Source organism: Cavia porcellus, unplaced genomic scaffold (assembly GCF_034190915.1).
Source record: "Cavia porcellus strain 051 isolate PalLab524CR breed Dunkin Hartley unplaced genomic scaffold, mCavPor4.1 scaffold_17, whole genome shotgun sequence".
In the NCBI taxonomy this organism is placed as follows: Eukaryota; Metazoa; Chordata; class Mammalia; order Rodentia; family Caviidae; genus Cavia; species Cavia porcellus.
In genome coordinates this window covers 28061338-28088060 of record NW_026947500.1, presented here as the reverse complement: position 1 = coordinate 28088060, position 26723 = coordinate 28061338, and the positions used below count along the sequence as shown (strand labels likewise).

Genomic DNA, 26723 nt, shown 5'->3' with positions numbered 1-26723 from the left:
TGAGTATTAAAACAGAAACATTAAATCTGCTAGAAGATACAGTAGGTAAAACTCTTGAAGACATTGGTGTAGGCAAAGACTTTATGAACAAAAACCAGATTTCACGGGAACTATCACAAAGAATCAACAACTGGGATCTCACCCTATTGAAAAGCTTTTGCAGGCTGGGGATTTAGCTCAGCGGCATAAGCACCTGCCTTGCAAGCAGGCAGTTGTGAGTTCGATCCCTGGTACCGATAAAAAAAAAAGAAAAGAAAAGAAAAGCTTTTGCACAGCAAGAGAAACCACCAACACAGTGAAGAGACAACTCACAATGAGGGAGAAAATGTTTGCCAGCTGTACCTCAAAGGATAATAATATCAAGAACATATAAAGAACTAAAAAAAAAAAAAAATCAATCCTCCCAGATTCAAAGACGCAATCCAAAATGGGCATCTGAGATGAATACACACTTCTCAGATGAACAAATACAAACAGCAAATAAATATGTGAAAGAAATGTTCAACATCACTGCTCATTTGAGAGATGCAAATTAAAACAACACTGAGATTCCATCTCATCCCAGAAAGAATGACTATTACCGAGAAATCAAGCAAACACAAATGCTGGAGTGGTTGTGGGGAAAAAGGAATCCTTTTGCTCCACTGCTGGTGGGAATGCAGACTGGTGCAACCACTTTGGAAATCAGGGTGGAGATTCCTCAAAAAACTAGGACCTGAGGTCCCATTTGGCCCAGCTATTCCCCTTCTGGGCATCTCCCCCAAAGAACATCATACTACAGTGATGTATCTGTACCCATGTTGATAGCAGCACAATTTGTAATAGCCAGATCTTGGAAACAACACAAATGCCCATCCAATGGGGAAGGAAACAAGATGTGGTATTTTTATACAATGGAGTATAAAGCCAGAAAAAAGGATAAACTTGAGACTTTGGTAGCTAAATGGGTGCAACTTGAGACCATATTCATAAGCGAAATAAGACGCGCGTGTGTAAACATCATATTGTTCAGTGATGCTAAAACAACATATGTATATGTATGCAAGAAGAGGTTAAAATAGTTCTACTACTGGGGCTGGGGAATTAGCTCAGCAGCATAAGTGCCTGCCTTGCAAGGAGGCAGTCCTGAGTTCGATCCCCTGTACAGATAAAAAGGAAAAAGACAAAACAAAACAAAAAAAAAAATAGTTCTATTACTGATTTCTCCTGAGTTCACTGAAGAGAAAGATTTGTGCTGGTAATGTTTGGACACTTGACTGCAGATTTCTTGGGCTCTGGGTGAATGATTTGGGGATGACAATGCACCATGTATGTATCATTATTTCCTCCTGATTGATCTTTTGAAATTTTGAGTTTTTTTCTCTCCTTGAAATAAGATGCACTTGAATTTGCAGGCCACAGTAAGCCGGATGTCTTCATGTGGCTTCTCAAGTGCAGAATGTCTTTCCTGATTTGTAGCATCCAACTTTTCAGACAGAAACACATTAAAGAGTACAATCATGATAGGATTTATGAAATGTAGGGGGTACACACCGTGTGATGTAAACATTCTTGGTACAGGATGGAGTCTTTTAAGAGTGAAGGCCAACAAGCAGTACCTGCAGACATATAAAGACTAAATTTATACTAGAGGGGTTTCCCTAAGATACTATTTGTATTTCATTACAGAAAATTCCATACTCACAAGCAGACTAACACAGGTGGGCGTGGTGGCACACGGCTGTAATCACAGCACTGGGAAGACTGAGGAATGAGACCCAGCCTGGCTACGCAGTGAGACCCTGTCCCAGAAAACAACAAAAAAGACAAATCCTCACAGATCTCACCTGCCCTCAACTGTCATCAGCACAGGTGATCATATTTCTTCTATGTCCTGAGCTGTCCCTTTGGACATCACCTGATCTCACCTGTGAGGACCTCAGCAGACAAATACAGCCTGTAAAGTGCCTTTATGGTGCAGTACCTCGCACATCTAGAAAGAAACATTTGCAGCCTGAATACTCAAAGTAGTGAACACAGATTCCGTTTTGACTCAGCTCTGTTGGGAGGAGACAGAAGTGTGCTGCATGCTAAAATTTTCATAGATCACAAAGAGAAGCCAAAGGCAGGACTGGTGGGCAAATTGGGAGAGAACACTGAACACACGCAGGAGTGGGAGAGTAACACAATAAAGATTCCAAACAGTTCTCCATGAGCGAGGAGGAGGCGGGAACAGAACACAAACGATGTTCATATTTTAACAAAATGGAGCTGAGAGTAGAGCTCAGGTGTACCACACTTGTCTCCCTTGTAATACATACCCACACCCACCCACCCACCCATCCACACACACACACACACACACACACACACACACACACACACACACTCCAGAGGGCTGAAGCCTTAGTGATTAACATCTCTCCAGCACTATAGCATTTGAAATGCTACAATACTGTTATACCACTTTATAAGAGACTTCTGTCCACCTGAAGACAAGAACTGTGGACTATAGGACAGTCTCAGGTCATCAACTCAACTACCCACTTAAGAGTAAAGGCCCATGCTTTTCTGTTGGCCTCCTCTGAAAGGGAAGGGTGAAATGTCTAAGTAGTTATAATCAAATCACAGTTAGGTGTTGCCGAAGGGTCACGGGGCGGAAGTAGGGCTCTCATGTAACACAGGATGCTTTGCACCGGGGTCCTTGAGGTGTGAGAACAGTTCACATGTGGATTCCAAGAGGACGCTAGGATGCCTGAATTGAACAAACTCCCAAACAAGTTGAGCAGATTTCAAACCCTCCCTCTGGGAGCAGCCAGGTGGGGCTGAGTGGAGGTGCCCCAAGGCACCCCTGGGAGCTCCCCCTCAAGCTGTGGAGGTGAGGACTCTCCAGGACTTCCCAGAGGAACTGCTTGCTTCCTTCTGCTACCTCCTCCCTCTGTGTGTTCCTGCGCTGTCAGGTGTCACGGGTCTGAAAAACTGTCCTCAGGTAGCACCACGGGTCCTTTGTACTCGTGGGTTCTACATCCAAGGAGTCAACCAACTTCAGACTGAGAATATTTCTTTAAAAATCTGCATCTGAATTGGTTTGGTGATGTGTGCTTGTACTTCCAACACTGTGAGGCTGAGGTTTAAGTCCAGCCTAAGAGAATTTAGCAACTTACTGAGACCGCCTCAAAATACAAAGCGCTGGGGACATAGCTTAGTGTGAAGGCCCTGGGTTCAACCTCCAGCACCGGGGTGGGGTAAGTTGTATCTGTACTGGATACATGCAAATGTTTTTTCTTCTCAGTATCTCCTAAAGAGCAAACTACTATTCCCATAGCATTGCCACTGTATTAAGTGTAAGTTATCCAGAGAGGACACAAAGCATCTATGCAGGGACACATGCAGGTTCTACAAATATGATGCATTTTCTTTTTCTTTTTTTGGTCTTTTTGCGTTCCTTTTTATTGGTACCAGGGTTCGAACTCACGACTGCCTGCTTGCAAGGCAGGTGCTTATGCTGCTGAGCTAAATCCCCAGCCCCAATATGATGCATTTTTTACAACGGCCTGAGCAGCCATGGCTTTTGGGATCGTTGGGGTAAATTCCCCAATGGAGACTGAGAGATCACAGGAAGGTAAAATCACTGACTAATCATTCTCACCAGGGAATTAAGGCCAGGAAATGAGGAGAAATAAATGCATGTGGGATATGTGAAATGCATTAAGTGACATGTGGGTGTTCAGAATAGCAGCAACAATAGCACTAGGATATGGACCATCTATCCACCCACCACCCACGGACACAGCAAGGAATGTGGGAGAGTCTGGCCTCTTCTCTCTGCTCAGCAAACCCCATTAGGAAACACATACTTTGCAAGGAACCAAAATTTCAAACCCACGATTACTCTGAGATGCACGACGTGAAACTTGAAAACAGGAGGTAACACTGCACAAAGGGCTTGACACAGCAGGCAAAACTGAGCTTGTCAGTGTCCCACCCCCAACTGGGCCGGGGGCGCCTCCCCACCATGGTCTAATCAGGCCCAATCTCCAGCAAGACCCTGTCTTCTCTTGCCTCATGCTCCGCTACACTTATGTTGTCCAGCTTTCTGTTGGCTGATTTCCATAGGGACACTCCCTTCAGAGAACCAGGAGCAGGAAGCAAAATAGGTGTGCATGAGACAGGGATTTAGCTCAGTGGCATGAGTGCCTGCCTGGCAAGTGTGAGGTTATGAGTTCGATCCCGGGTAAAACACACACACACACACACACACACACACACACACACAATCCAGCCACACTAAACTATTAACACAATCATGGCCTATTCAAAGAACTCTTAATTGGCAGTGAAAAATGTTTCAGAACTTTATTGAAAGAAAGCAATAAATAATACTGTGATAAAAATAGTTCAAAAGTAGACTGTACACTTTGTTACATACTCAGAAAGTTCACAAAAGATTAATAGAAAAAGAATAGTAACAATGAATTGTACAAGTGAATTGAAAGCAGAACCCAAATTAAAAAGGCATGCTGCCTCTACCTATGTATCAGCTGCATAATAAATAACACGCACCACCATGATCTGACTCCTTTTTTGCTGGCTTTTTAATATGCCAGGGAAAAGCAAGTTAAATTTACTACTTGTACAATCCAAAATGGCTATGTCATCAAAATCTAAAAATGTATGACTAGGTTCATTCTTGAAACATGTTTAAAAACCACTGTAAAAAGGTGACTCACATAAGAAAAATAAGGCCTTTATTAGAGTTGTACAACTTTATTTTCAGGGTTTCCTGCTTTCATCTGCTCATGCACCAATGTCTGTGAGATGTGAGCACAGTGCTCAGTGATTGGTCCGCGAAGAATACTTGGAGGCACCTTCCACATGCTTGCAGGAAAGAGGCAGAGAAGGTGCCAGGCTGGGGTCGGCCCCTGGCCACTCCAGCCCTGCTGAGAGCAACTCCCAGCTCATGGCTTCTGCTCAAGTCTCTGAAGACAAGCTCCCCAAGTCCAGAGTCAGGATGGGGAAAAGGGAACCAGTGCTAAGAAAGTTCTATAGTGCTCTGGTGTAACGGTTCAGTCCTGAATTTTTACACGCGGACTTCTTGCTAGAAAAAGAACAGTTAAGGTCAGTCAACCTCAAAATATGACAACTGCGTGGAATGAACTCTGATGATTTTAAAATGACTGCTGTAGAACAAGGTGAAGGATAATACACATTGCTTATGTCAGGACAATTTTATAAATGTCGTAAAATCCTTTTTTTCTGTGATGGCTTATCGTTAAAAAATTAAACAGTGATAATTACAATAAGTGCACAATGTACAAAAGCCCCATATTTGTTCATAGGATTTATATATACAAGCATTACAGTACATTCATTTGAAAAACTAAAATTAGGTATAAGAACATGAATTGATTCCAGAGATATTTATAGCCTAGATATACATGAAAAAGTGAGTAAATATATAATGAAAAGTCCTAAGTTTACATAAATATAAGAAATATTAAATTCTAAAATATTTTCTCTATGGTATTCATGAAGTTTTCACTAATTAAAAACTCTGTAATAAAATATCTTAGGAGTCCATATAACAAGTATCAACAGATAGCAATTCCACTGAATTCAAAATGTAGTCTCTGTTGGGTTCAAAATGCTGCATATCATCTGTAGAAGTAGTGTGGGTAAACTGGAAGAGAAAAACAAACAGAAAGCCTCTCTTAATACAAACCACCTGGAAAACGACCATGACCTCAGACACACACGCTGGGGCCCACTCCCCCAGGCCTCCTGCCTCCTCCCTGCTGGAGCGTCAGCAGACAGAACACCGAGGACCCTGCTCACAGACTAGAGAGGTTCTTCACTGTCTAGATTTTGCAACAGTTCTAAAAGTTAAATTTAAAAGACTATGGAGCCGATCCCAGATTCCAGCTGAGGCATTGAACATGAGCACAGTAGGCAGAGCTCAAGCTGGGGTTCTGAATATGACTCAACGACACCTCTGCCATCAATCAGTCAAAGCTCCAGACCATGAGGACACACAGGTGGCTCACTGGCGCCCAGGCACGGCAATGCAGCTGTGTGTTTAAAATGCAATCTGCCTGCCATGTATGGTGGCACGTCTGTGATCCCAGTATACCAGAAGGCTGATGCAGAAAGGTTACAAGTCTGAACAAAGACTAGATTTTCTAGGGAGACCCTGTCCCCTCTAAAAAGAGGGATGGGGTGCTAGGGATATAGCACAGTGGAAACACTCTGGGATCAATTCCCATATATGCGTGCGTACATGTGTGTTTGTAACAAAGCCAGTATAGGAGCTGTGTACCACTGTGTATGCACACAGTGGAAGAGATGCTTCCCAATCCCAGGCTCTGGCCTCCTGGTGAGGTCTGCTTTTGGAGGGCTTTTTTCCTCAGCTGCTGCTTTCCTGCCCACCCCCAAAAATGGCATCAGCAGATCACCACTTCAAGTGAGTAAGCATTTGTAGCCTTTAGGAAAAAATGGTAACGCATTTTTCCTTAAAACTGATATACACAAGGAGACAGGAGAGGGGAGGTAGAAAGATTTAAGATGTGCTATGTACAGGTACCAACTCTCCACGATGAATTTAAGTACAACTAACGTACTAATAAAAATAAAAGTTAACAAAAGAAAAAGGAATTTCAATTATGAAAAAATTTTAAAAGGTTAAAAGTACATGTACTTTTATTTCCTGTCTTAAAGATTTTGAGTTACAATTCCGTTTTCAGATTATTTCAAGTATGCTGTGTTTTGAAATGAGATCCCATTTTTTTCCCTCTAGTATAAACTGTTTTCATAAAAATCTGGTATTGCTTGTGGCCTAGTGCCTTGGGTTTTACAGATTTTTCTTTTAAATGCAAGAATTTTCAACAAAATAGTGTTTGTCATCAGTTTGGTACTGTGTAATTATAAACAAAAGTACATAAAGCTTTGAATATAATTATGTAGCATAAAAGTTAAGGTTGTTCATTATGATGGCATCTTAGAATTAAAGCTATTACTAGGGCTGAAAAGAACTGATTGAATGTGTTGTGATTATTCTAAAGATAAATGTCTGAATACAGGGGATATTTTGTACTAAAAATGCTTATGTATGTGTGCGTGTGTACGCATATGTGTAAGCGTATGTGAGTCTGAAAAGACACACACACAACTTGAATAGCTTTAATTCACAAGCATTTCAGTCTCTACTCTGCTCAACTCCCCATGCTGATTCTTTTCAGGTTGAACCAGTTTCCTTTTTGCCAAATGTCAGAACAGGTATAAATTTTAAAATGTAATGCTTTTAAAATAGTAAAATGTAAAATTAGAAGTGCCCACATATGAAAACACTGGAGATCAATATTATCTTTAGTGAATATCATTGCATATCTCTGTACGTTCAGTTGTGTTCCTACAATCCCTGTCATCCTCCCAACAGAGGCAATAAAAACTGCAGTGAAAATTGCCATGACTAGAAAAAAATAAATAAATAAAAATAAAAATGACACACTGCCCTCTTTACGGTCAGCTAAAAACCAAAATCGCCTTGATAGATACACAGCTAGTATGTCTGTCATTTTAAAATTCATGTAAATTCTCATGGTCTAAGCCCACACTCCTACCCGTTACAGCTTCGCACTGCTGACAGCTCTACAGGGATGATCTCCAGGGATTACGCTGCTCTCTACTCACCAACAGGAGGCGTTAGCAGGAGTAAGTCCTGACTGTAGCAGAATCCAACCTCTGTGTTCCTGATACACTGCCTGTTCCGACCACCACGAGAGGAAGCGTGCAAACACAGCGTGCAGTTAGTTTTAACATGTCACACGGGGCACAGGTAAGACACACATCTCCACACCTACAATGGTACCTACTGAGGAATCCTAACAGTGCCCGGGACAGTGAGGGAGGAGCCGTGGCAAGAACATGAGAGGGCTACCCAGAGTGGATCGTCCACCAGCTGAGGGGACATTGGCACCTAAACTAGCAATAGGACCCTTTGGAAGTGCAAACCACTTCAGTGTGCACATACAGAAAGGACAAGCACCTAACATAACTACTCTGCAGCTATTTAAGCGGCACCTTTTTTTTTTTTTTTTTGGTCTTCTTTTTTTCTTTTTTATCAGTACCAGGTATCGAACTCATGACCGCACACTTGCAAGGAAAGGCGCTTATGCCACCGAGTTAAATCCCCAGCCCTTAAGCCACAGTTTTATATAGCAACTGGACTTTTCCTTCTGCCCTAGAGTTGGACCTCCAAGAATGAACGGGGTGAATCAGCAGCACGAAGGGGAGGAGGGCAAGCCAGCTGCTCTGCACTCGCTGCTCTCAGGGGGGGTTGCAGGCAAAGAGGCACAGCCGCAGAGGCCGTGGCCAGTGCTTCTCAGAAGACTACAGCTTGTCTCAGTTCCCACAAAAAAGATGGCGAACACGGAGACAGGGGTCCTTGTTTGACAAACACTGGGTGGCTAAACAGGCAGTACAGCCCTGTCACAAACTGGGTAAAGAGCTTGCAACATCTTCTGCAGATATTTACGCTTCCGATTGTACAGTGTTTTGTTTTCCTGCAAGTATACCAGGAATACTTCTTAGCAACATCCTGCCATAGCTCTAGAAGAGACAGGTAGCTGGCCGTGTTGGTAAGACTCGGCAGTCATTGTAAACCTTCATTCTAAAGTCTAGGAGACCTGCTGTAATTTATCTTACATTCTCCAACTCTCAAGTCATTTGTAACAATCCACCTTCTTACCAATGTAGTGTAGATGTCTTCTACGTAATTTCCCTTGACAGATTTTTCTATTTAATCCATTTAAATTTAGTGTTACACAGTATGCGTGCACATGCCTGTAATCCTAGGACTCTGGGAGGTTGAGGCAGGAAAACTCCAAGTTCAAACCAGGCCTGGACAACCTAACAAGACCCTATCTGGATAATACAAAAAGGATTTGGGTGTAGTGTAGTAAGAAGGCTCCCTCCCCAGTATCACTCCAAAACCCACAACAGTAACAACAATAACAAAAATGCCTCCAACAAAAACAAATCAACAACAAAGAAACTCATTAATACTACCCTTTATTTTTGTTGTTTTGTTGAAAAAGGTCTCCCTGTGTAGTTCATACTGGCCCTAAAATCCCTACGTAGTTGAGGCTGGTACTGAGCTCTCAGCAACCCTCCTTCCTTAACCTCCCCAGTGCCGGGATTACAGGTGATTGCCACACCTAGGTATGTTAATAATGCTTGCAATGTTCAGAGAGAAAATGTGATTTTTTTTTTTTTTTTGTCTTTTTCCTTTTTATCACTACCGGGGATCGAACTCACAACTGCCTGCTTGAAAGGCAGGCACTTATACCGCTGAGCTAAATCCCCAGCCCCTGAAAATGTGACTCTTAATGCAGAAACAGAAATTGAAGGTATAGGGAAAAAAACAGAGCATTCATTTACACTATTCAGTAGGCCAATGGAAATTAAGCTCAAGGCTCGTCACAGCTTACTTATTTATCTATTTTATTTATGATACAAGGCCTTACTATGTAGCTCAATATAGCCTTAACCTGGCTTTATGACCGATATAACATCTCAAACTCATGATTTTCCTGCCTTAGCCTCCTGAGTACTGGGATTACAGGCATGTACTTCCATGCCTTGCCAACATTTGTGAGACACTTTGAGGGAGAAAGTGCTAATTCTTAAGAACTTTTTAGTTAAAAGACACACTGCAAAGTGTTCATCTTTATAAAAAGTTTATACAAATGTAGTTTCCTCAGATTTTCATATAGGCAAGAAAGAGAAAAAAAGAGAACTACCTAAAGGAAGGGCTAACAACAGGAATCTTGTAACAAGCCCACGGCACAACGACGTACATCAGGAATGAGAAGGAATGAAGTCTTCACCTAACCCTGAGACTGTCAGCAACGCACGGGGCCTGGACTCCATCAGCTACACCCAGATGACACATTGAAGCATCAAAATCACACTACTATGATGCCCAAGTTACAGCTGTGGAAACTGAGGCACAGCACAGCTGCATGACTTGCTCAAGGTCATGTACCTGCTACCGCCACAGGTGGATGTGGATCTGGGCTCGCTCAGGACCCTGTGCAGTGCCTTTTCCTAGGTGGGCAGGACTGTCAGGGACTCACGGTCTCCTCTCAGCCAACTGCACTCTTCAGTCAGCAGGTCCCTAAGGGCCATTGCGACCGCAAGGGAAAGGTCAGTGCCTGGCCATCTCTCACTGATAATGCAGCAGGGCTGCCCTAGCAGTCTCCACAAGGCTTCTGCCTTCTTCCCTGTCCTTCTTCAGGTGGCACAATGTAAGTATATGGAAAGATGACACTGGAGGGAAGGGAAAAGGAAAGACAGAGTTGGCAGAAGCTGGAAGCTGTGAGCTAAAGTTTACTCCGCCATTCCTTCTAGTGCGGAGAGAAGTCCCAAGTGCCACACTGCAATTTTCCAGGCAAGCCAGTGCTGCCTGGCACGCACTGCACCCCACAGGTGCATCAGCCTCAGCCCTGAGAACATAGATGGGTGCTCCACTTTATTAGTTGGGCAAGGATGCTAACGTTCAACCAGACAGATTTTTAAATAATTCTATTATTGTTGTTAACCATTTACAAACAAATGTTAGGGTTAATTCTGAAGCATTAACACCTGGGCATGCAACCAAACTCAAGATGCTTTGTAACACATTCAATGGCCACTCTAGGTGATTATTAGCGCACACATGCTCCCAGCCAGTGGTGGGTTACATGACCCACCACATACCGTCCATCTGCATCTTCTTTGGCTGCATAGAGGGGGAAGACATGGAAGAAGAGACTCGGAAGTTTGCAGGGAGTGTCTCTGATGAGCCAGCTGCCACACCGCGAATGTCCTTTGGTCTAAACTTCTTTCTCCATGAAGGTGCTCTCCTAAAGCTTTTGTCATCGTCCTGGCAAATTAAAACACAGAACAGGTACACTCTAATAAAGATAACTGTCCTTGAGAATGACTCCTAAACCCCAACTCTTTTGCTTTACTTAGTCTTTCCTGGTGACTTTGCAATGTTCTGCACACACTGGAGCTTCAGTGTGAGAGGAAGCATGATTACATTCCAGCTGGGGCCTAAATGGAGAAATGAGGGCAGTCCTGGGCCACAGGGATGTGATTTTCTCACTCATTGGAATATTTTATTTCTTTTTGTGCACAAAGCTCTTGCCTGCTATATAATATACTTTTACTGATTTTCAAAATAGTCCGGATACAAATAATCCTGGCTTATACCAGGTGCATATTCCAACAAGTGTTTTGCTGTCAGAGTCAGCTTCCATCTTCTTTGTGAAAATCAAGCACTCTTGATGCTCGCTGAAGAGAATCGTAATGCATGGGAATAGGTGAGTCATGATTTAGCATGAGGGGAAATGTAATATACATTTGAAAGAAAATTTCCAAACACAAGGACTGGGGCAGGACATTCAGCTGTCACCAAAACACAACTTAAGACTTTGATCGCAGGCTGCAATCTGTTGGATAATGTGGAAATGATTTTTGAAGGTTGCCAAAAATTAAGTAGTGGACCAAGAGCAAAGATCAGTAGTAGAGCATTTAAACTGGCATATGTGAATCCCTGAGGTTGATCCCTAGTAGTGAGACGGAAAAATGATGAAAACTTACGTCATCAAACCTTCTGTCAGTCCCAAGGACCAAAAGGTCAGTAAATTCTTTTTCCAAGACAGTTCGAGCCTGAAGTAACAAAACAACAACTAAATATATCTAAAGGATGTTACACATTACAATTTTTTAAAACAAATGCTGAAAAGACTCACATGCTTGCAACGCAAAATGGAAAGAAAAAGATAGTGAAAAATCAAGTGTTTATTTTGAACTACCATATTATAGATTAGCTATGCAAAGAGATTACTAGTTGTCTAGAGTTAAGTTTTCTCTCCACTGAAACCAATACATAAGTGTTCTAGAACCACAGAAAAAGCGAACAGTGTGATAAGCAGACAGAGGCACAGACTCCGTTGTCACCTGTGTATTCTGGGTCGGGATCTGTAACAAGAGGGCCAGTGTGCTGTAATCGAAGGTTTCATCTAAGGCCAGCAGTGCACCATGAACACCACTTTCTATGAGGTTGTTTGCATATTCTTTAAGGCCAATGGATATGACCCAGCGAATCACTCGATCATTGGTCCAAACAAGCACATCTGTGAAAGAACAAAACAACTGTAAATGTGGCTTCAGAAAACCTCTTCATCACACATGTCCTGCAGTGCAGGGGAAAGATTCCTAGCATGGATCTTGATCCCTCAGTACCTGAAAACAGACTCCACACTCACAGATACTGACAGACTCAACACCTAGACACAGCTGTTTTGGTTTGGCCTCATTCTAATAAAAACTTTCCCTTTAAGAGCCTCCCCTAGTGCACTCAGGGGTCACAGTAAGATTATGGACAGGATGTATTCAGGGAACAAAACAGCATGATTGGCTGAGGATGTAGCTCGGTGGCAGGGCACTTGCCTAGCATGCACAAGGCCTGGGGTTCAATTCCTAGGACTGCAAAAACAACAGGCTGAGGGTCAGAGTCAGACCCGGCATATATAAGCATGGTTCCTACACAGACCCCAGAGTCTCCTGAAATGCTTCTCCATCATGAAAGGGACAGATACCATGACAGTTCAGATACCTTGTTGAGGTCAACACAAACTCCTTGCTTCTGACCTTCTTTTTCTTTTTCTTGTTGTTGTACTGGGAATCAAACTCAGAACCTTGTGCTTACCAGGTAGGTGCTAAGCCACTGAGCCCTATCCCAGGCCCCTTTGCTTCTGAAGCTTTGTTCATGTTAACATCTTAATTTTTAAGACAGAATTTTAAAGACATTTTCAGGCATACTAGACTTTGGCAATCTTATTTCATGCAAAGATAATTATTAGAGACCTAAAAATTGCCACTCTGTAAAAATATATCTGATTGCCAATCTTTTCAAAGACTGCTTTTGTCAACGGACAAAATATGTAGAAGGGATATAGGAAACAAATTAAATGGACTGATACATTTTATGTCTGATTTTTTTTCCCTCAACTTTGTTTTGGTACCAGGAATGAAACTCATGACCTTCGGGCTTGTCAGGCAAGCGCTCTGTCCTGAGCTATATCCCCGGCCATGACTTTCTTTTCTAAATAGACCTCAATGTATTCTTTGTTTTTTTTTTCAGTAAAAGAATTAAAACCCAGGCCTTGCACAGGCTAGGCAAGTGTCCTGCCACTGGGCTACATCCCTGGCCAATCTACCATCCTTTTATTGAGTTAGAGAAAGACATCAGAATGAGGATGTAAATGACAGAACCACGATGTAGCCTGAATGAATGAACTAAGAAAGAGCTGAGACAGTGCTTGATGCATTATTCCGTAAGTCTCGTTTCTTCTCATCACTGCAGTACTATCAGTAACTTCCGAGAATTCTGAGAGACTCCCGTGAGCATGACATTCAGTGTTGTCTTCAGAGAACATGCCTGTCCCTGTCATTTTGAGGGGCTGCCATGCCCTCTCCTACCTCCTGGCCTGTTTCGGACATGTCTTTCCTTTGACCGCAGGACACTCTGCTGCTTCTGTAAGGACTGCAGTCTCAGTTAGTATGGGTGCTGTGGCAGGAGGATCACAAGTGCAAGACCACACCAGGCTACTTAGTGAAATTCTGTCTCCAAATAAGTAAATAAATAAATTACAAAATTATGGGTGCCAGGCTAATGGGTGCCTGACCTCTCCCTCCCTCTGGGAGCAGAACTGTGTGACCTGCGTGCTGCCACAGGCCTTGGAGAAAGCCCCAAAGCTGTAGTTTTGACCTCTGTCCAGTAAGCAAAAGGCAGTGGCTTGTTTGCCTTGCTCTGATCTAACAGCACAAGGCAGCATCTCTGAGAGAGCGTATACAGTGCACACTAACAAAAGGAAAACTACATGAAATAATGCCAGCCCCAAGGGGGCAGCCTACAGACTGAGATAAGCACACCCTGTCTCAGGGCACCCCTTTCCATCCCTCCTCTTGTTATCATGCCAAGCCAGTTGTTTCCACTAAAAGTCTTTCCTGATTGTTTTTCTTTTTTTGTGGTATTGCAGATGGAAGCCAGAGCCTTGTGCATGCTTAGCAAGACTTTTATCACTGAACTACATTCTTAGCACCCCAATTTTCAAAACTAGTTTTGTTTATGAGACAGGGTCTCACTAAATTTACAGGTCGGCCCTGAATTTGTGATCTTCCTGCCTCAGTGTTCTAAGTAGCTGCAACTGTAATTTGTGTAATTCCCAGAGAAATGCATGGTTACTTAGCTTTTTTTTTTTTTTTTTTGCAGTACTTGGGATCAAGTCCAGGGCGAGGCAAGTGCCTTATCAATAAGCCCTTGATTTTTTTTTAGGCACTCAGGAATAAACACAGGGCTTGTGCACTGAGCTGCTTCTCTAGCCCTTTTATACTTTTCATTTGAGAGAAGGTTTCACAGAGTCTAAGCTGCCTAGGCTAGGCTTGTCACTCTGCTGCTATGTCTTCCCAGAGTGCTACGATTGCAGGTATGTGCCAGCTCAGCTGGCTGCTACACTTTTTAAAACAGGCAATCACTGAGGCTGCTTGGCAGGCAGCAGGCATGTACTACAACCATCCGGCATAATGTACTTGCCTTTAATTTCATTCTGACTTTCTTCTCTTCTTCTTTCCAGTTCTTTCCGATCATAATTTAACCTTCGCAGGCACATAATTCCACACTGGAAGCTGTTCCTATTTACAAAATAAGAGGTATTTAAATGTGGCACTGTGAATTCTCCTGACCGTTAGGAAGAACCACTTGCACCACCTCACCTGTGAAAACTGTCGACCATTTTCAGCTGCCCCCGCAGGTCTTTCTTGGTCAGGTGGTCCAGCATCCGAGCATCCACAAGGCACTCCATGAAATAGCTTCGGTACTGAGGGAGGCCCAGGCTGGGCAGCCACTCATTGCCAATCCACTCGTGGTTCATGTCCCCATATGCAAGTGTCTGATTTCAACAAATGAGTGGCATCAGTTCAGATTTTTAAGATAGACAACATTCCCAAAGGATAAATGAATGACAATATTGCTCTTTACAATTGTGAAATAGTTTGGTCTCCCATTCCTACCTTTTCAATTTCTTAGTTTTATACAATAGAAATCATATTGGCAAAATTTTATGACTTATTTAGGACAATTTACCACACTACAGTAAAATCATAACTGTCTATAAATTTCTTTTCTGAATTAGTTTTCAATGTAATAATATAAGAATAAAGAATGATCACGACTCATGAACAAGTTTGAAGTTCAATTCAAATCATTCAAATATGCTCTGGCTGGTTTGTATTTTGTTTTTAGTACTGCGTTTTCCTAAAATACAAGGGTATTTTGAAAATCAGAAAAAGTAAATTTAAAAAGATAAACCAACAACTAATGAGACTGACACAAAAAACAGAAATTAAATTTGGAACACTTCAACACTCTTCTCTTAAGAACTGGTTCAATGTGCCAATCAAAAAAAAAAAAGGGGACTAAGAAAAGGAAAAAATTCAGGAAGGCTACAGACTGAAACAATACTGTCAATCAATCTGACCCAGATATAACTTACAGAACAGTCTATCCAAGATTTTCCTGTCTTTTTTTTTGGGGGGGGGGTACTGGGAATTGAACTCAGGACCTCATGCTTATGAGGCAGGTCCTGCCACACTGAGGAAAATCCCTAGTCCCTTCCCCCACCTTTTAAAGATAGAGATCTCATTATAATACACAGGCCTGAGTGCATTGGCTATCCATAGGCACTCTCTATGCAAAGAGACATTGATGCCAGTCTTAGTGTGATGTCCATCTTAGTTTAATGCCCAATTGTCATAGGACATTAGAGCAGCTAACTTCCGGGCTCAGCCTCTTAGAATTTTGGCAACTACAAGGGTGCATCATCACATCTGGTTTCAGGATGTACTTTTTTTGGATCGGGTATGGTGGTGCATGCCTGTAAACCCAGCACTCAGAAGGCAGAAGCAGGAGTATTTTGACTGGGAGTAGCCTGCACTACATCAAATACAAGGTAAGTGGGTTTACTGACTCAAGAATAGACTGGTTCAGCAACTGAGAAGGAAAAAAAAAATAATCAATGAAATTGCCCAATCACAAGATCAACAAAGAAAGCCATGCCTCGTAATATCTTATGTGGGACAAGATCCATCATTCCTTTATGAAACTCAGCGTTCTAGGAATGAAAGACAACCACCTCAATGTATTAAGGGCCATCTACCAAAAGTCTGCAGCTAAAAACCTCAGGGTAAGGGACCAAATGTCTCCCTGAACAGAAAGAAGCACAGGGGGTGTCCACTGTCACTGCTTATGTTTGGCTGTGCTGGAGACCTGGCCACTGTAATGGCAGGAAAAAGATATAAAAATGGCATGAGTTGGGTAAGACATAAACCTCTGTTTCTTACTAAAAGACACAACTATCAATGTTGAAAAAGTCTATGAAATAGCTATTAGGATTTATACATGAATTTAGCAAAGTTGCTGAATATACAATGAATACACAAAAATTACCATTTCTAAATATACAAAATGAACTGGAAATTGAGATTTTAAAAGTATCATTTATAATAGCACTAAACTGCATAAAATCCTTAGCAACCAATCCAACAGAGTATGTCTGAGGCCTGCACAATGTTGAAAAATACACATGATATACAACCACTTAAAAACAGAGTGGTTCAATATACTCTCCAGCTAAGGAAGATTAAGTTATGTTCACAGGAACCCTAAGGTGCATTGAGGAGTCCTTGAAAATGAAAACTATCTCTTCCCAACAGTCTTCTCCAGGCTTGAACTCGGGGTTTCACACCTGCTAGGCAAGCACTCTAACCTGAGCTACACCCCAACCCTTACAATTTTACAACAGGGTCTCACTAGGCCCAGGCTGGCCTCTAACTTGATCTCTTCCAGCCTCAGCCTCCTGAGTGCTGGGGTTACAGTCATAAACCACCATGCCTAGCCTTGGTCTTTGGTTTAGAACAGTGGCTTCCACTCTAGTATTTTATTTGTTCCAGTCAATATACAAGGGATGGCTCAGCTAAGAGGAAAGTTTCAATTGTAACAGAAACCATTTCATAACTTTCTTTAAATGATGAGCGACAAATATACCACTGTGGTAACCATGAAGGTACCTAACAATGTTACCATGATTTAGTTCTTTGAGTCATACTTTCATGGGCCTGGGATTCACAGCCTGAATATTCAGTGATTTCTGGACCGCTGACTATGCTATCTTCTAATGAGTAGAAATCTTCCACATAAAAAGCTGTGCGGAAGCAAACCCTCCATATCTCTGTTATTACTACTTTTGTAGTTGCTGATAATACGGATCTGGCAGCTCAGACTCAGTTTCAGGGATAGCCTCCTCCTCTCCCAGGCTGCCATCACAGCCTTCTGAAGAAGTGTGCAAAGAGATCTCGTGCTCCAAGCATGGACACATCATGCTCAGCCTCAAGGTTAGTAAAATGTGAGCTCCATGAGAGTGGGACTGCAGCTGCGCTGCTCATTAATGGCTCCTGGCAGCTGGCACAGCCTTCTCACACAGCCAGTCGGATCTTATATCTGATATGTAAACAGTTCTCACCACACTTCAGTGTTCCTTCCAAAGCTTAGTCAGGAGTGAGGCCACCGAGTTGCAGCATGGGAAAAGCACAATGCTTTGTGCTAGCAGAGCTCTATCCTAGTAGCTCTGTCTGGGAAAGGATGGTGGCAAAGTGCGCCAAGCTTTTGAAAGACATTGCGTGTGGGGTAAATCTAGAACCTTCTGCATTGCCCCTTTTTAAACATTCACTGCAAAAAGCAAATGTTAAGCTTATTCAACTACACTTCATGTCTCTGATGCTATTTCATACTGAAGTGGTGACCATATTCTACTTTGTGATTTTAAATATGTATTGAAACTTATGTAATTATGAAATGCACTGCTTAATTCAAGGATGGTCATTTTAGGTACCGTAGAGAGACCTCTAAGTAGGTTAATTTAAGTGACTGTGGAGGCACGGAGTATCTAAACCTAGGGAGGGAAATCCAGTTAGTAGCTATTCTATTTCCTCTTAGTTTTTGTTTCTAAACTTTTTGTGATTTTGAGAGAGGATGTTACTATGTAGTTTAGGCTGGCCTTCAACTCACTATGTAGCCTAGGCTGGTCTCAAATTTGCAGCAAACCTGCCTCATTGACCTCCCAAGTGCTGGGATGACACATGTGTGTCACCATGCTCACCTCTCTTCTTTTTCAAATGCACAAAGAAAACAAAAAACCAAGTGATATAACTGAATAACCTTTAGAAGTACAAACAGAAGCAACTGTTTCAAGCATCATCTTGGAGTCAGGAAATTCTAATCTTAACTCATTTTACTTGCTTTCAGACATATGCTAACTCTTCTGAGACCCCGAATACCGTGCCACTGGGAAAAGCTGAAGCACTACAAGTCCTCCGGAACTGCACTGTGCCCACCAAAGACCCACGAGGGCAGAGGCATGCTGGGAATTTAATCAAGTCATCTGACTCAGACACTGTAAAACATGGGGCAGAGCTTTCTGTGTAGTGAAGAATTAGGCAGCTGAAACTTTCAATCTATGTGAAGTGATAAGCCTTAAATTCTAAGAACTCAGTAAGATCTTTAACTCAACATAGTAGGACAGTACTAGGTCAAATAACAATATAAAGACATAGACGGAAAGGCCCCATGCCAACTTTCAGGTTTAGAAGTGTATTTCATGATGTTTTTCAGCAGTACATCTTAGAACTAAAACTAACCCAGCAAACAACTACATGCACATAATCTCAGGAGCTGCCTGAACCAGGGGATTTTATATAAAAGCTTCTACTCATAAATAAAGCAACCTATGTTCAAAGTAATTATCATGATCCCATACGAGAAATGTTCAAGATTGTCCATGAGACGTACTCTTTAATCCTGTGCTTTGTTTGATTAATGCTTCAAGTCATTAATAATACTATGAATAAATTCAGGTGTGAAAAACTACTAAAGCAGATCACAGAAGTTTACATACTCAATTGTTTTTTGTTGCTACAGAGTGAAGAAATATTATAGAAAGACTCCAACCTGAGCCCAGCTTCCCTCCTCATCTTCCTGATGTTAGGGTTGTTAGGAATGCAAAAGAACATAACCATTAGTATTAGTGAACTCTAGTAGTGCAAGCAAATTAATTCTGCAGGGAACGTAAACCTTGACTTGAGTGAAAAACATTCAAAATATCAAAGCATCATGCAAAACTCATGCAAATCCAAGAATTTCAATTTTCCATGCAAGGAGTAGACTTTTTCCATGCCAAGCACACTTGTTCAGGAGAAGGTTGGGGTTAGACAATCACAACGCAGTGCTCAATGGAGATCTCTCCAAAAGGAGAAGCAAATTACATCTTCTCTAAATGGGGCAAATCTACAAACTAAATTCTTGTAAAAATCTTAAAAATACACATATAACTATTAGCTATTAGCTAATAACCCAAAAAGAACACATATTTGAAACAAATGCAAAATAACTTTTGTTTTCAACAAATGGCAAAGGACCATTTGGTCTGGAGTGGGAAACACACTTTGGAGCGCAAGCTGCAGGGCTGACTGACCGTTTGCGGCGTGGCTGCGAGTGTTTCCATCTCTTCGTGTGTTAACCAGACATTTCCTGTGGTCTAAGGTGACCCCAGAGCACCAGCCACATCCAGGGAAGGGAAGCGTGACAGAGAGGAGAGGGGCGCACATATGAGCCACACGCACAGGTAAGGAGTCACGAGGCAAAGGTCACTCTTTGTGCATTTTCATTTCAGGCACCCACAGAGAAAGCCAGAGATCATTAACACAGGCTCATCCTGTTTTAAACAATAACCACACCTATTTAACAGTATGGTTGGAATATAAGGAGAACAGCACACAACTTCCAGAGCATGGATATCATGCTTACAAGTATGGTTGAGAACACAGTTTATATTTCTGAACACTTACTTTCCCCAGTAACTGATGACTCAATAGACAGTATTTTCAATAGGGTCAGCATGTTGGAGGTATAGCTCCTAATAGGGTGTTTGCTTGGCCCTCCCAAAGCACTGGGTGTGAGCCTCAGTACAACAAAACAAAAAATAAAACAGAACACCCAGAAAGCAGTCACACCCCAGCACAGGCTAAACACAGGATGCTCTGGCCTGGGCTTCCTGTGGATGCTTTCAGCAGATGATCCAAAGCCAGAGGAAGCCTACGAGGCCAGGGCACAAGATAGTGAGCCACAGGAGAGCCAAACAATACAAACACCTAAAACAAAGCACTGTGTCACCATCTGAGCCAGACATGAGACTGATGGCCACTCTGCAAGCCCACTGTAAGCTCCCCAAGAAGAGCAATTTCTGTTTTTGTAACTGGTGATATGGAGAGTCTTTCTGATGTAAGGTCTAGTCCTTGCTAATAGTTGAACTGAATCACAGCAGCTCCCTTTTGAAAAAGGGCTAAAAGCTTTGGAAAAGCCACACAGCATCGTCATTTCTACAAAGGCCACATCAATGTGAAAACAGCTGCAGAACAGATACTGGTTACAAAACATCCCACCAAGGGAAAGTGTTCTCTGGCCATAGGTTAAAAAAAAAAAAGGTTTATCGTTCATTTTCATAATTCTCTAACAAAATAATCGCACTTTTTTGTGTGTAAAGTTACTGTAGGCAGATCTTTGCTCTGCTGCTCAGAAGAATGTCTACACGGCTCTAAAGAGTTTGTTTTCTCTGAAACACAGAGGACGGAACATCTAAATGGAAAAACCTTGAACTTTGCAAATTAAGAGCTGGCCTACTCTTCCCTCCTAATAACCACCAATGTTTGATCAGAAGAGTCACCAGGAAGGTCTTTGAGGGCTCTTCAAGACTCCCCAAGTGGACAGCATCTGTGTGAGCACAGGCATGGCTGGACAGACACCTGCAGCTCCTAAGACTGAGAGCACCTCCTGATGCCGTGACACACAAGCCAAGGTGCATCTAGGAAACTCAGCATTTTTCTTCCTTCAGTTCTGATAGGGAAAAAACATCCACTAAGAAGAGAAGCTTAGAACTGTCCAGGAACCAGTGGATTTCTGGGAGGTGACCACCGCTTGCTAGCATGTCAGCTGTATTTCATAGGCACTCTGGACTGCGGTGGATTACAGTGACTCTGTAAGTCCTGCCTATATGTGCAGTGACGCAGCTGCACTCACACGCAGAAGGCTGAAGGAAAGAAGCCTCACACAGCAAAGGAAGGGCAGCCCAGCCCCATTTCTAGCCGGGGCCTTAGCCAGGGGCTTGTTCATGCTGGGGGAATGTGTGTGAGGGTTTATACATTCTTGGGCTTATCCGTACATTTTGCTATCTGTATATTTGAAGAAAAACAATATTTACTGCATATAATTTGCTTAGAAAGTACCTTTATATACAGTACAAGTGCTAATTATTGTTTGAATGATGAAATAGAAAACAAAGTTCAAGGAGAAAATACTACTTAAAATGTTAACTTTTCCTTCCTCAAGAGGTCCTTATACTTAGTGAATTTTGACAGATTTCTATGTAAATTTGTGACAATTTTCTACCTTCCAAAAAGCTTTCTTTCTTAAAGGAGGCCTTTCTAACCAAGTTTTATTCATTTATTTATTTTTTTGTCTTTTTTGAAACAGGATTTCATTACGCAGTTCAAGCTGCTCACACTGTAACCCACTGGTCTCGAACTCACAGTGATCCTCCCACCTCAGCCTTCTGAATGCTGGAACTACAGGCAGGTGCCACCACGCCCAGCTTGTTAACCACAGTTTTACCCAAGCAGTTCACAACATTTTCTTTGGATCACTCAAACCCTCCAAGTTACAGGTTGTACTATGCTTTCCTGAAATTTTAAGTTGAAATCGCCCTGTATGATTAGGAAGCAGCACGGAAACAACATTAGCAGGACATGGCCTTCATGGGCTCTGCCTTTCTCCTCCCCAGAGGGCACACAGAGCCTCTGTGAACACACCGTTCTCGATGTGGGTGGAGCCGATGGGCTGGTGAGCGACATGATCTCCTGGATGGCCAGGCGAAGCTTCAGTCTGTGCAGGGGGTTGCTGATGCCAATCTCTCGCTGGATCTCTGTGTCTGACAGGGCTGACATGATAGCCCCACTTTTCACATTTGCTCTGCAGGCAGCCACATACCAAGCGGGCATCCCAACCCAGAGCTAGAAACAAGAATGAAAAGACCAGAACATCAGGTAGAGACAACAGATGCACCGACAAGCTTGTGTCATGTAGCATACGACTCCGTAGTGAAGGGATGTACCTCCAGCCATACAACCACAGTTGGCCCGTCCCACTGCGCAAATGGTAAGCCTTGCCTCCGAGCTTCCTCCAGCAACTCATGCCTGTGAAGAAGAAGACATTCAAATTAAAGAAGCACTGTTACACATCCAGTAAGTTAATGGAACAGTCTCTGATCATTTCAGAAGTATAACACGTATTCTCAGTTCCTTTTATCTTCTACAGCTTTAATGTTACTAACATCGCTCTCGTAATCACAGTCACACACATACTATGGACAATGCCTGAGTAAATAAAAAGTGCTACAGAGTACTGTTGATTCCCTGTCAAATCACCATTACTTCAGAGAACTGAAGAACTACTACCAACTTACAAAACTCAAGCAGAATTTTCATATCCAAGGTAGTAAGACAATTAGGGGAAAACATGAAACCCTACTTCAACAATGAAGAGACAGTATCTAGGAAGAGGAAACCACACCTCAGTTGAGACATCAATGACTATCTTTCTGAGAGTCTTTAAAAATAGTGGTTTTTTTTGGGGGGGGTGGGATGGGGGTTGGGGAATGTTAAGACAAAGTCTTGCTATGTATGTAGTCCAGGTTGGCCTCAAACTCTGTGTAGCCAGTCTCCCCAGTCCTGGATTATAGATATGTATCATACTCCCAGCTGTAATGCAGACTTTCAACCACAAAAACATTATCGTCTAATATAGCGAACAAGTAACAGATGACAGTTTCTACTGTATGCTGCTCCTTAAGTAAACAAGTGCCTGATAAATTAAGTCACTGGGTCATTCTGTGGTTTTAACCCATAGATCTCTTCTTTATCCAGCCAGAATTCCCAACACCTCGTTCAATGCCAAATGTATCACCAGCACAGAAACTCATGCAATACCAAGGCAGTACTGGCAGAGAAGTATGTAGGTGAGTCTTGCATGCACTCCTTAATGTGATTGAAACTATGATTCATATATGCTTTATTTTTAAAGACTCAAGTCACACTTTTACTATACTAACATCTCTAAAAATGATTTGTGTAACACAGTTATGCGAAACAGTAGCAGTGTAAGCATGGTGAGTCTTATTGGCATTAGAACACAAAGGACAAGTATGTTTCATGTGCACAAAAACCCAACTTAGTCTCAGTCAGTCAGTCTCTCTACCCCTTTTCTTTTTTTTCGAAACCTATGCTCCTAAGTGAAATGTTTCATATACAATTTCAACTAAGAGTTCTATAAGTTACCCCTAAGCTTACAGGAACAATCACCAGGGAGTAATTATACCAGAGTAGGCAGCAAATACATTATTATCTCAGATGGAACCAAAAAAAGAAGACGAAGAAGAAAGATTTCCTAGTAGAAACAAGCAAAGCTATTCATAGAGAAAGAGATCAGCAGAAGTGTGCCCCTAAGTATAAGAAGCAGTAGGCTACCAAACCTGTCTACAGAGCTGCTACGCATCATTTAAGGAAACAAGGAACACACACACACACACACACACACACACACACACACACACACGGAGAGAGAAAGAGAGAGAGACAGAAAGGTAGACCGACAGACAGACAGACCAACCGAGAGAGAGAGAGAGACAGAGACAGAGACAGAGACAGAAAGATGGACAGACAGACAGACCTACAGAAGGACCAACCACAGGAGGCACTGTAAATCCATTTTAAGGCAAAGATCTGAACTTCGGTAATATTAAGAGAGGGTTTGTTCTGGATGCTCTGGCCAGGCCAAGGGAAGAGGAAGACTACTGCTATGGGTCAGAAGCACTTCTAGATTATGTGCACATTCAAATAGACTAAGTAAGTACTATGGACTCAGTACGTAAGAATGACTTTGTTGGATTTTTCATTATTTTTGATGGTACTGGGGATGGATCCAAGCACTCTATTACTGATTGAAATAAACCGCCAGCCTTTTCTACTTTACTTTTCATTTTGAGACAGTTTCTTCAGTGGCCTAGAATAACGGTAGTGTCACCATGAACGACCCTCCTGCCTCGAACTCCCAGGTGGCTCGGATGATTAAAGGTGCACGCCACTGCACAATGTAATTTGTTAAAGTACACACCAGACATGCACTGTGAAAAAGAACAAGGCCCTCTACCTGAGGCTTAGTGTAAACCGCTCTGGCCTTTACTTACACCTCCCTCCTCTTTACACCTGCGTCCAGATGCAGTGGGGGAGGGCTGTGAAGGTAGCAGAAGTAGGATGATGCATTCAAAAGTCATGGGATGTTAGGAGATAAGCACAGAAGACCCTGGCTGCGGAGTTGGCCCAACTTCCACTTACAGGTAGCCACACCTCCCCTACCAGGTAGTGGACTACGAGACTGGGCACCTCACCTTGGTTAACACCATAGATTGGCACATTAGAGTCCAGTTTACTTGAGAGTTGTTCCCAAAAGTGTACAGAAGGATCCTGTATTAAGATGGAGAATCTGGAGCCTGCAGACACCTCTGGTCACCTCCACTCTGGCTCTTTGCAATGTTTGTTGATATGCACAACTACCTTCCTTATTCACTGGGTCGTGAAACTGGATCTCTTTTGCTTGCTACTGCAAATACTTAATGTAGACACCCATTTCTCCAAATCTGTGTACTCACCTGCCTGACTATCCATTTAGGTAAGGTTATCCATCTACCCTCATGATTATTTTGGAATAGGAGAACCACCTGTTTCCCCCCACTCTACTAAAGCTGCAAACATAAATATGCACAACATTTAAGCTTTAGCAACATTCATTCTTTTATTACTCTATTTCCCAGATAACAACTCTTCTAGCCATTAACCCCAAAGCTTCAAACAACGTAACCAAGCTGGGTATGGTGGCGTCATCTGTAATCCCAAAATGTGGCAGATGAAGGCAGGAGGATTACCATGATTTCAAGGTTAGTCTGTACTACAATAGGAGCCACTCCCAGAAAAGACAAAAAAAAAAAAAAAAAAAAAAAAAAAGAAAAGAAAAGAAAAAATTTTAAAACAGCAAATAAAAACATAGTAACCAGGGTGTGACAGTACTCTTTGCAGAATGTCCATCATCTGTCCACACTGAATAGCCACCCTGGTCATCTGAGTGATATGTCAGTTGTCCTAGAAGTTGATGTGTCATAACCATCAACTCCAGAAGAAGACCCCTTTGGTTTCTCCTGATATTTGCTTGCTCCCTGGGCTGTGAGACATTATATCCCAATTGATGTGGGAGCCAGGCCAAGCTGGGACCCTTCGCAGAGGGTGGCTGGGCACAAGATTGCTCTGTTCCTAACATGGTCAGAGCTTCTTTTCTTCAGCTTCTAGCTTCCCCATAGAACCAAACACTAGACACCAGGGTTGATTTTTGTAATATCTGCTCTAATGCCAGGCATAATGGTACACACCTGTAATCCCAGCACTTTGGAGGCCAAGGCAGGAGAATTGCTATGAGCTGAAAGTCAGCATGGGTTACATACACAGTGATTTCAAGGCCAACCTTAATAACACAGGGAGATCCTTTTTCAAAAAAAGAAAAGGAGGCCAGGAATTTAGCTCAGCAGCACAGCGCCTGCCTGGCAAGTGCAAGGGCATGAGTTTGATCCACGCTACCATAAAAAGAAAAGAAATGAAAAGAAACCAAACAAACACAAACACACACCCACAAAGTATCTGCTCTAATGCAAAGTGATACGGGAACCTTCCTGCCTTTAAATTAGAGAGAGGGGGCTGAGTGTGGCTCATTAGTAAAGCACTTGTCCAGAACACACAAGGTCCTATGTTTGACCTGCAGCACCAACATGTACATACATCATACATACATATGATTGGATGAGGCAAACATTTTTAGATTCTGTCATACTAACGATGGAGCTCAGGGCTTTAGCATACTAGGAAAGTGTTCTACAGCTAAGCTGTATTCTCAGACCAAAATACACGAAATTCTACAGGGAACAAATGCATAAAATAAAAATTATGTAAAGGCCGGGGATTTAGCTCAGCAGGTAAGGGCCTGCCTGGCAAGGGTAAGGTCATGAGCTTGATCCCTGGAACAACAACAACAACAAAAAAAGTCATGTAATCTATGAATTATGATACGATTTTATAAGTTAGACAAAAGCACAATGGTAAAGCTTCCTTCATTTCAAGAAGCTTGTGTGAGTTTCTGCAGAACAAAAATTATCTAAGTGATATATAGCAAGAACTTTAACTCTCCATAGTAAATACATGACTGTATTTCCAAGGTGGCACAATTTTGAACTTCAGGGGTCTTGCACAAGGGATAAAGAGACCCTTTCTCATGGCTGCAGCTCAGGCTCACATTCCACACGCTAGTCACAGTGTGAGGAAGAGTACTGGGCACTGGTGTGTTGTTTTGACAAGTGAGGAATGGAAGCAACTTTTCTTACCTAACAGAGATACACTCTTGGGAAGCTTAGCACAGAACCCAAAGCTGGTAACACCAG

At 42.4% G+C, this 26723-nt stretch overlaps 1 protein-coding gene across 8 annotated transcripts in view; it reads right to left on the bottom strand.

Annotated features, from left to right (window-relative positions):
* Positions 1–4309: 4309 nt before the first annotated feature.
* Ppfia1 (PTPRF interacting protein alpha 1) overlaps positions 4310–26723 on the bottom strand; it is a 106233-nt gene continuing 83819 nt past the window's right edge. For 2 of the 8 annotated variants that reach the window (XM_003468328.4, XM_063227688.1), the window contains 11 exons: positions 22302–22383; positions 22000–22200; positions 19611–19673; positions 19088–19114; positions 14800–14975; positions 14621–14718; positions 11983–12158; positions 11623–11691; positions 10735–10900; positions 7666–7736; positions 4310–5659 (listed from right to left, as the gene is read on the bottom strand). In XM_003468328.4, the coding sequence (XP_003468376.1) occupies positions 7678–7736; positions 10735–10900; positions 11623–11691; positions 11983–12158; positions 14621–14718; positions 14800–14975; positions 19088–19114; positions 19611–19673; positions 22000–22200; positions 22302–22383 (1117 nt within the window). In that variant the 3' untranslated portion in view covers positions 4310–5659; positions 7666–7677. The remainder of the gene's footprint in view (positions 5660–7665; positions 7737–10734; positions 10901–11622; positions 11692–11982; positions 12159–14620; positions 14719–14799; positions 14976–19087; positions 19115–19610; positions 19674–21999; positions 22201–22301; positions 22384–26723) is intronic. The other 6 variants (XM_063227686.1, XM_063227692.1, XM_063227689.1 and 3 more) reach the window with 4 other exon arrangements.